General features: G+C 38.0%; 1 protein-coding gene across 1 annotated transcript; it reads left to right on the forward strand.

Annotated features, from left to right (window-relative positions):
* The first annotated feature begins 1,202 nt into the window (after nt 1-1,202).
* On the forward strand, nt 1,203-9,680 carry LOC103717626 (calcium-dependent protein kinase 19-like). The gene is made up of 8 exons (XM_008806087.4): nt 1,203-2,243; nt 7,758-7,901; nt 8,040-8,192; nt 8,306-8,418; nt 8,497-8,664; nt 8,753-8,880; nt 9,006-9,105; nt 9,180-9,680. Exons 1-8 carry the CDS (start codon nt 1,508-1,510, stop codon nt 9,252-9,254), a joined length of 1,617 nt encoding a protein of 538 aa, XP_008804309.1. The 5' UTR covers nt 1,203-1,507; the 3' UTR covers nt 9,255-9,680.
* The last annotated feature ends 1,157 nt before the right edge of the window (nt 9,681-10,837 follow it).

Raw genomic sequence — 10,837 nt, forward strand, 5'->3', positions numbered from 1 at the left:
CGGGTCTCCCGGGTCCAGCACGTGAGCGTATTAATTTTCCTGGGTAAAATTAGAGAGTTGATAAGACCAAAGGCTGGAATTTTCTTGTAACAAACACCTTCTAACTCCGTCAAATGACGTTGCCCTTCGTTTCCCCCGGCCCGCGGGAGCCGGGCACGTGTTACACGCCATGACGCCAATCATCTTACCTGCCGCCGACGCTCTCCCCACCCGCTTGGTTCGTGGGAAGCGTGGTGAAAAAAAATATTTTCAAATTTTTTAATAGAATAAAATAAGATTTTCATTAAGAGCAAGGTGACTATTTTATAAGGGTTTTTTTTTCATGAATACCATCCTAAATATCGAATTTTGCATAAAAACTATTCCAAAATTAATATTCACATGTATACTCATAAAACACTTATTTTGCTATTTTATACTTTTTTATATTTTTGCTTCTGTATATGTACCCATGCCATCTAACGCTAGTTTCAAATTAAAATGACTAAAATGCTTTTAGTGGGTAGATGTGTAAAAAAAAATATTTATAAAGCAATTACGATTGAGGACAAAAAAATAATTTCAAAATTTTATTTTATTTTTAATTATAATAAATATGGTTTTTTATTAAGAGCGTTAGAAAAACTGTTACATTAGGGGTATTTGTATAAAAATAGTGTTCTATGAGGATACATAAATAAATATAGATTTTAAGAGGGTATTCGCACAAATTTGAATTTTTAGAATGGTGTTCATACCCAAAAAAAAAAACCTATTTTATATTTTTTTTAGAAAAATTGGATACTCAACCAAATATAAACTATAAAATTTATTATTTTTTAATCAACTAAATATATAAAAATTAGTTTTTTAAGCATAATATATTTTAATATTATTTTTTTTAAAAAAATCGATGAGATTTTTTTTTTGACTAAGCAAACGGATCCTAAGGTTACCTCCGGTGACCAAGAACGCAAAACCGCGTCAGGCGACCAAACTTTAAAATTTCCAGTTGGTGCATTTAGAGATCGGACATGTCTTCACGTTGACTACGATGTGCTTAATTAATGAAAACGGCACCCGATAAATACACCCCACTTTAATAGTGGTTGCACCCTCCGTGACTGTATCGCTTGAAAGCATTATTGAGCGTCGCACTCAATGGGGGTCCATTATTTATCACAAGGCGGAGTCCCTTTCTGTTTCCAACCACGACAAGCATCAGGAGGATAAGAAAATTATTATAGGAAAAAAAAAATATATGGAGATGCAGGATTGGAAAAGACGAACGCTGCCGCTTCTTCTGAATTAGTTGCAGTCACGATTAGGCGGCGGCGATTCGGTCCGTTTGGTTGTCTAATCCTTTCCCCAACTTGTTACCACATCTTAGCCTCGTTTGCAGCTTCCAAGCTCTTCAAATTTGACTCCAAGAACGCTCTAAAATTTCCTTCAAATCCCATCCCATCGTCCTCCCCAATTCCCCTCTCACCTCTTCTTGAATTGGTTTATTGGGGGTTCTTGCGAAGAGATGGGCCATTGCTTCAGTAAAGAGAAGGATCCAGGACACAGAGGAGGAGCCAATGGTTACAGCTTCCACCAGCAACAGTCCAAGCCGAGCCAACCTTACCATGGCTACAACCAGCCTCAGCCGTCGCCGCCGCCGCCGCCGCCTGCGGAGGTCCGCCAGGCCCCTCCGTCGTCCCTGAAGCCCTCTATTCCCACCCCCGCCTCGGCCATGGCCGCGGGGCGAGCTGCCGACACTGTGCTCGGCAAGCCATTCGAGGACGTCCGGTCGCTGTACACCCTCGGCAAGGAGCTCGGCCGCGGGCAATTCGGCGTGACCTACCTCTGCACGGAGATCGCTACTGGGAATCGGTACGCCTGCAAGTCGATCTCGAAGCGGAAGCTGTCGAGCAAGAACGACCGGGACGATATCCGGCGGGAGGTGCAGATCATGCAGCACCTGACGGGGCAGGCAAATATAGTGGAATTCAAGGGGGCGTACGAGGACCGGCACTCGGTGAATCTGGTGCTGGAGCTGTGCGAGGGAGGGGAGCTCTTCGACCGGATCATTGCCAAGGGCCACTACTCGGAGCGCGCCGCCGCCACCATCTGCCGGGCCATCGTCAACGTCGTGCACATCTGCCACTTCATGGGGGTGATGCACCGCGACCTCAAGCCCGAGAATTTCTTGCTGGCCACCAAGGATGAGGGGGCCATGCTCAAGGCCACCGATTTCGGGCTCTCGGTGTTCATTGAGGATGGTAAAAACAATCTTCTTCTTGCTGCTCTTTTTTCACTGCTTTATGAATTGACAAATTTATTCCTGGTACTTTGTGAATTTAATTACTGTTGTTAATTCATTGAATTTGAAATCTATTAAAGAACACAGGTCTTTCTTTTCTTGAAAAAAAAAAAAAAAAAAGAATCCATCACTTGATCACTTGTTTCCATCCTTTGATTTATCTTTACTAATTAGTTTGTTGTCATTTAATCCTTTAAGTACCATGCTTGCTACATAACTTTTCAGCAAACAGAGTCCTACACGAGTCCAAATGGAAATAAATGTTAACTTGTTGTTTTCCCCCATTTTTTTTGTACTTTTCGTAGCTTGACATGGAAGGATCTTCATGGAAGAGAATAGGAACTGAAACTCGTTCACCAGCAATGGTCTAGGAGATTCTCAGAAGTTCTTCTGATTTATGCAATTTTGCCACGCAATTAGAATTGCCATGACGCAATTTCACTTCCAATGCTATTCTACATAAGCTTAAATGTCCCCACCTGTTTTTTTCCCATGGCACACACATCATCCCGTTTATTGTAGAACCTTTTTGATGTCTCACCGCATATCTCTATATAACTGGCATAGAAGTTCACACGAATAGAATATTCACTGCTTTTGCCACCGTGGTCTAACTCTGTTGAAACCATCTTAATCCATCGCATTTTAGTAAATCATAAAACTGATCCAAGGTGACTCGAGTAGTTTCCTATATTAACTGTTGACCATCAACATCAAGTTCCTTAGGTCCTCATTTCTGTACATATTCCCATGAAATTTACATCACAAATAGTTTGTCTTGGCGCTGCTGCATCTCAGATGCTTAATTTCTAATGCCTTGCTTTTTATTTCCGTTATGCTGCATTAAATGTCAATAGATATACATAAGAAGCTTTCTTGAAATTGCCTATGATCAAGTCATCTGCTGATAAGAGATTTCAAGAGGCCATTGTCTCCAAGAAAAGAAACTTGCATTTACGTTGCTCCAATTTAAGCTAAATGGCAATACTAATGCAGCCAGAGATTCTTCATAGGAGAAGCATTAGCAAATGGAGAAACCAATATTTTTGTTTAGTGAGTTGTATTGCATTTGTGTTGGAATATTCATTGAAATATAGAGAACAAACTTCTTGGTAGTTTATTAGGATGTTCCTGATGTTTGTACTTTGTCACTCATCACGACTATATGCAAACTAATATTTGCACTTTTTTGTTCGGAAACTACATCTCCAATCTTTCATGCTGGTTACATTGATATTCACACCTTCAAAATTATATTTATTATTTTAACTCTTACATGTATTTAAACTGAAAAGAATCACAATGAATTATGAAAACATTTTGCATTTTCTTCAACTATGGGGTATCATGAGTGGAAAGTAAGTTTCAACTTTTGGGTTTCATATATGAATCCTTTCAAATTTGTACTTAAATCTTTACTATGAGCTTTTTTCGAGGCATGCCAATGTGCCTCTGGCAAGGCACCTGGATATAACTTGAGGTCCATGGAGAAGGGTTTTTGATAAATATGATATTATTCATGCATTATTACCTCCTTGGTATTAGTACTCGCTGACATAAATTTGCTGATAGGCTTGTAATATGCATGTTAATGTGACATAAATTGTGAAACACGATTAAGAAGCATTAGTAGCAGTCACAACCTAAGTGTGTGTTTATTTGTTTTCTATAAGTTAAGCAACTATTGTTGTCAAATGGGTGATCTGCTATTCAAATTGTACAATTCAGAATTGTTGATCAAAATAGTCACTAACTGTACTCACTTTAGAGATTTCATGTATCTTGCTAATGAAACTATGAGAAAATTGTGCTTCTTGTGATCCAACCAACTTTTTAAATTTTTTTAAAATGATTTGTTTTGCATTAATGTTTGTTAGTAAGGTTCGACATCTCAGATCCGGACTCCATACCAGTACCATCTCATTACTATGTCGATACTGTGAATACTAAAGCTGGTTCGACGTGCCGACACTCAGTACACCCTCCTTACTGTATATCAGTGTGGTACAAGAAATGCGGAACTGTCCCGAATCGGACGGTTCCGTCCGTTTCAAACCGTATAGATGGCCTACCGGTACGGTTCTAGCTTTGAAACCAGTTTGCTACCGAAGTCGAAGAAGACGAAGAGAAAGAGAGAGCGAGGGGGGGAGGAGGAAAGGAGAAAAAGCGGCCGCGGACGCTTGCGGAGGGCTGCAGGGGGCCGACGGAAGCTGCGGGGTGCGACGGAGGCTGAGGCCGTGTCGCCTATTTCTTTCGAAACAGGGGACGTGGCCGTGGAAAAAAATTTGAAGATTTTTAAGTGAAGTCGGCAAATCGCTTGTCAACTTCACTTAAAAATTTTGAAATTAAAAATTTTGAAAATTTTGAAGTAAAGTCGGCAAGCGATTTGTATACTTTACTTAAAAAAATTTAAATTTTTTCCGCGGCCTCCGCCGGCCCCCCGCGGCCCTCTGCAGGCATCCGTGGCTCTCCTTCTCCCTCCCTCCCCCGCTCGCTCTCTCTTTCTCTTCTCCTTCTCCGGCTCTGGTCCGTTTCTCTCGGTACGGGCCTGGTACCGAACCAGTATCGAGTCGAACCGGTCGCCGACCGGTACGGCACCTGATACCGAATCGGCAATCCTCGAAGTATGGTACAGTCGATATACATCCGTACCAACTGATACGGCAAACCATGCTTGTTAAACTCTTTTTTTTATAAAAAAAGAAGAATTTACCTATAATAAGACTTTAGCACCTTAAAATGCTATCTAAATGTGGACTTTGAACTTCAATGATCAAGAAAGAAAATAAAGTTTGGGGCTAGAAGTTCCAACAATTTGTTATTCTTTTTAGCTTACCATCCAACGGTAAACATGAATTGGTTTATTATGTATATGGAGTGAAGATCAGTGTTTTAATGGGCATATTATGAAAAGGGCTTACTCGTAGGAAGAAGAAACTCGATAATAGATGGTCTTACATGGTTTGGTAGTGAATGAGGAGGAAAATTTCTGTTGTCTCCTCAAGAAGAAAAAGGAAGGAAAGGTGCAGCTTTGTAAACTGACTTCAAATTATGATGTTGATGACATATTGTTTATCATAGGAAGTCTCCGCTGTTGGTGTAAAATTATTAAAGTTAAACTGTAATAGGTTAAGTTGAAGGCTAAAAGCTTTACCAAAAAATGATGTCAAATCAGATGGTTGGTTGCATTAAAAAGTTGTTGAAGTAGTTCTTCGGCAAATCAAATGTAACAGTGAGAAGTTTGGTGGTGGAATGTTGAGGTCCAAGACTGTATGGGGGAGAGAGAGAGAGAAAGAGAGTGAGATTTGGTGAAAATGGTAACACTGAAATTTATGAAGGAGGACAATTTTGGATGATTAGCCGTAAGGAAACAAATTAAGGAGGTTGTTTGGGAATCATCTCCCAATTCAAATACTGGAGAGAAATTTATCTTGGAACCTTTTGACAGAGGAAAGAAGATGTAGACTAGTTTTCTGGACGAAGTAGATGGTTTTGTGGTTTTGTATGGTTGTCACCTTTGGGACTTGAGAGTAAGTTGGTGTTGTATAATTGCCAAAGTTGTGACTTAAGAATAAGTTCTATAAGAATAAAAGTTTGCAACTTATGGATCAGAATATTGGACAAAGAAAATTTAGCACATTAGATGACCACTGGAGAAAGTTAAGGTGTAGAGGAGGACATGGAAGGAAGAAGAGGAATGGCCACCAGCTACGGGCAAAATTGGAAGAAACTAAGATGGTATGTGTAGTTGCTACAAAACTGAGGGCTTCAATATGGACGGGGACTTGGATTTGTTTAGAAAGGTTAGAAAAGGGGGAGTGACATAAGATAACCCAACTGCACTTTGAATGAAAGAAAAGGTAGCCTCAGTAGAAAACTAGATATATATGGCTACGAAGGATGCATGATTCCTAGCGAGGCTTGCTGATTATGGTTATCTTATTGCTTTACATTGTTGATGGTTCCTGTTGTTCAATAATTATGGTTTTCCATCCACCAGAGCTTCATCATAAACATCTTCAACATGATGGTTACCATAGGTATCTAAATGAGATGGCATAGGTATTATCAACTCCTCAAATTTAGATGTATAAGATGAGATGCGGACATGAGACAGATGTATCATCCCTTGACATATTAAAATATACTCGGCTTACATTCAGAAATTCTCCCTCATCATTGAGAGTTGCTTGTGTTTTTCCTAATGACCACCTATTTATCATGGATGAAGTGATCAGCATTATGAATTGGTGACACCTTTGAAGCTCTGATGGTAGAGTTGATGTAAGATGGTCAGAATCTAATTTATTTTGGTCAATATTTATTACTTAAAGTAACAATTGCCTTTTTTAGAATATTTTTTCGAGTAATATTGCTTAAGGTGGCTAAGGATTGGTGTTCACATATCTTGTTGGTTTCACTCTTCCTTTAACCGGGGCTTTGTGATTCATGACACCAAAAGGTATAAGGCTTGGGTTGTAACAATTATGCTATATTGGGCTACCACATTTTTCTTTTCGAGAGTCACTATGAATGGAAGTTATGTATTCTTTTCCATGATGCATATTATAGATGTCTCCAAGAACTTAAATTAATCTGGACCTTCAATCAACAATAAATTGTATTATCTTATACATCTAAATAATCTGAATTTAAGCCTATGGAAATTAGATAATCCTTACATATTCTAATGTTTATCAATGCCTGCTTAGGGATTGCTTACAAAATTTTCCTTCGCTCATGCTACTAGGACCTACATAGACCAGGATGTACACATGCTAAGTCTTACAAAATTTTGAGAACCGTTAAATCTGAATTATCATAACAGCTCTAGCATTACCGATAAATGCTCATAGAAAATTCTACCAAGCTATAAGATACTTCACATAAGAAGTGAAACTTGCAGAAGTCAGTTAACAAACAGTACACTTCATATGCTTCTGGGATTAAGCACTGATTTGTAAGATGGTTCTCCTTTCTGATTCAAGAAGTTAGACCTTCACTTGCAACGATAATGGAGACATGGAGTTGGTTGTTTGTTCAAGGGGTTTGCACTATAATTGTAGATAAGACATGGGAATGCTGATCTTTAGCTTCATTGGATTTGATTCTCGTAGGTAAATTCAACTGACTACTAATTACTTTGAGATGCAGAAAGTCATTTTCATGTTGGATAAAAAACATGATCTTGCTTCCCCAATTCCAAATTATTATATTATCATATGAGATATCATACATTCTAGAAACATGTAGCTGAAGCCATCTTGGTGTTGTCCGTAGTGGAAATCATGCTTCTTGTCATTGTAGTTTGCTCTCATTGGAGCTTCCATACAATTTACATCAGTCATGATTGTGAGTTATTTTTAATTTGTGATATTTGTCGAGAAGCTTTCTGATACATCCGAGTCTTGTTGTGTTTTTGAACTCTAGTAATCAGATTATGTTCACCAGTTTGCTATGAATATTACTCCAGGAAAAGTGTACAGAGATATAGTTGGAAGTGCTTACTATGTTGCTCCTGAAGTTTTGCGGCGGAATTATGGGAAAGAAATAGATGTATGGAGTGCAGGTGTTATTTTATATATTCTTCTCAGCGGTGTTCCCCCTTTCTGGGCTGGTAAGGATAGCACTGATATCAACTTTTTTCAAAGGGCTTGTATTATCTTATACCATTTCCATTGGGGACACGAGTGTTTTTAAGCCTGGTTATTATTTATGTATCTTCTTTTGCCATGTGAATATGCTGGTTTTGCAGAAACGGAGAAAGGGATATTTGATGCCATCTTGCAAGGGTACATTGACTTTGAAAGTGATCCATGGCCATCTATATCAGACAGCGCCAAAGATATTGTCAGGAAAATGTTGACACAGGATCCTAAGAGAAGAATTACTTCAGCACAAGTTCTTGGTAGGTATCGGTATAAGCAGTTCATCATTTTCTATTGCTAAACTATATTGGTACTTATGGCTACATTTATTGGACTATCATCATATTTATGTAATGGTGTGACTGCTGCTCAGAGCATCCATGGATCAGAGGTGGAGAGGCATCTGATAAGCCTATAGACAGTGCTGTTCTTTCTAGGATGAAACAGTTTAGAGCAATGAACAAGCTCAAGAAGCTGGCACTAAAGGTTGGTCTATAGAAAATATTCCAGATTAGATATGCATGGTCCTGATGCAGTACTTAACGCAATCTGAACCACTTGCAGGTTATTGCTGAGAATCTTTCCGAAGAAGAAATTAAAGGGCTGAAACAGATGTTCATCAATATGGACACTGACAAGAGTGGTACCATCACATATGAAGAACTGAAGACAGGATTGGCCCGACTTGGGTCACGTCTCTCAGAAGCTGAAGTAAAGCAGCTCATGGATGCTGTAAGATGATAATTAGGAACCAAAATTTGCATTCTTTTATTTTTCATCACCATTATCCTACTTCTTGTGCTAAGTGATCTTCTTTCAGGCTGATGTGGATGGAAATGGGACCATTGACTACATTGAGTTCATCACTGCGACGATGCATCGGAACAGACTTGAACGAGATGAACATCTATACAGGGCTTTTCAGTATTTTGATAAAGATAACAGTGGGTGTGTCTTTTTGATTTTTCCATAGGCTGCTGCCATCAATCGGAATTTAAATTGTTTAAATGTTTTTATTGAACTCTCCTATTGGAGTTGTCTGACATTTCTTTTGCCCTTTGCTTATTAACCAGGTTTATTACAAGAGATGAATTGGAATCAGCGATGAAGGAGCATGGAATTGGTGATGCATCTACCATCAAGGAAATAATATCAGAAATTGACACAGATAATGTAAGATAATTATGGTTTGAAGTTAGTATAATATACATAAATTGCATCCTCATTTGATTTTAATTTGACTGCAGGACGGAAGGATTAACTATGAGGAATTTTGTGCAATGATGAAGGGTGGAATTCAGCAGCCAGTTAAGCTTATGTGACTTTTATGGCACATGTCATGTCACACTGCTCAATTGAGCCAGGTTAAGAAAGTCAAATATCAAATGCCATTGAGATCACGAAGTCACCGAGAAGATGGCACACATTTCAGCTTGTATCTTCTTTGTCTCAGATAGTGGATGCTATGTGTATACCTAGCCTTTTTTTGGGTATCATGCAATTAGGAACGGGCTTGTGCGTTTGCTTGCAAAAGATCTCGGGTTTTTGGAGAGGTAGACTTTGTATTGCTCTGCTTTGTGACGTTTGGAACTATTTTTCTATCACGAAGGGTTTGTATTCTTATTTTTCTGAGAGGTAGGAGAATGGCAAGGTACTCTGAATTATTGATGTGGCAATAAGTTGGCTTTGTTCAATATGAAGATATTCCATTTGGGTTATAAAGTGCCGTAAAAAATCTCAAATATTAACAGGATTTATGCTTCTGTGTATGGTCTGAACACAAGACAATAAGCAGCTTGAAAATTTAGAAGTTGGACGCGAGAAGGTGCAGAATTTCTTTCTTTTTTTTGCCTCTTTTTCCCCTAAGGTTGTGGGAACTCTCCTGTGTTGAAGATCAGTGTCTCATTGACAAAAAAGTTAAAAACAGAACAAAAAAAAGAAAAAAAAAAACCGACCTCACACACTACTCAGTTCTTGATCTCGCATGACAACGAGAAATATTTATTTAAATCGATACAAGTATTATTACCCAAAAATACAAATATTAATTTCAAATCTCTCACAGTAATCAGTTCTTGATCTCTCACATTTTTTTAAACCAATGTAAATCTTTTTTATTTGGGTAAAAACCAATGTAAATCTTATTTTCAAACATATAATCCAGTCTCGACCGCTACTTGTTGCAATATAAATTTCCAAAAGAAATAACGGTCGCCATTTTTGGCTGCAGGCATAAGAGAAATTATTTTGATATTTAAAGGTTGGACTGGATACTGGCGGGCTGGATGTAGGATAAAACAGAAATCTACAAACTCGAACTTGATCTTTTCATAAAATGAGCAAAAAAATAAACCCAAATCTGATCATTTTACTATATATATATATATATATATATAACTTAATCCGATCTATAATGGGTTAAATCAAGTTCAATGAATTAAATAGGTTAAGCATTGCCATAGTTATCATGAAAAATGATATTTCATTATAGTGCAAAAATCTAAAATTCTACCTCTAAGTTTCTTTTAAAAATCAACTATTGAATAGAAAAGCAACTTATCTAGTAATAAAATAGAATAGAACCTTGAAGTTGTAAATTAATAATTTCCTAAGAAGAAGGAAATAATTATTAGATATAGATAGAACTTTACCCAGCTTTATAAAATGATACGAATATGATTATAGATAACTTGCGGCAATTATATGGAACCGGGATACCTTATAATTAGGAAGCCCTTTAAAATAGTCTTCTCCCCGCAAAGAAAGAAGGAAACCCATTGCTATTAAATGCTTTTGGAAAGATTAATTAACAAATACCGCGGATAGACAGGGCTGGACCAGTTGAAAGAAAATACTTGAGATTTAAACCTATAACCACAAATTTAATCAACTCTCAGATTACCAG

Source organism: Phoenix dactylifera, chromosome 4 (genome assembly GCF_009389715.1).
Source record: "Phoenix dactylifera cultivar Barhee BC4 chromosome 4, palm_55x_up_171113_PBpolish2nd_filt_p, whole genome shotgun sequence".
NCBI classification, from domain to species: domain Eukaryota; kingdom Viridiplantae; phylum Streptophyta; class Magnoliopsida; order Arecales; family Arecaceae; genus Phoenix; species Phoenix dactylifera.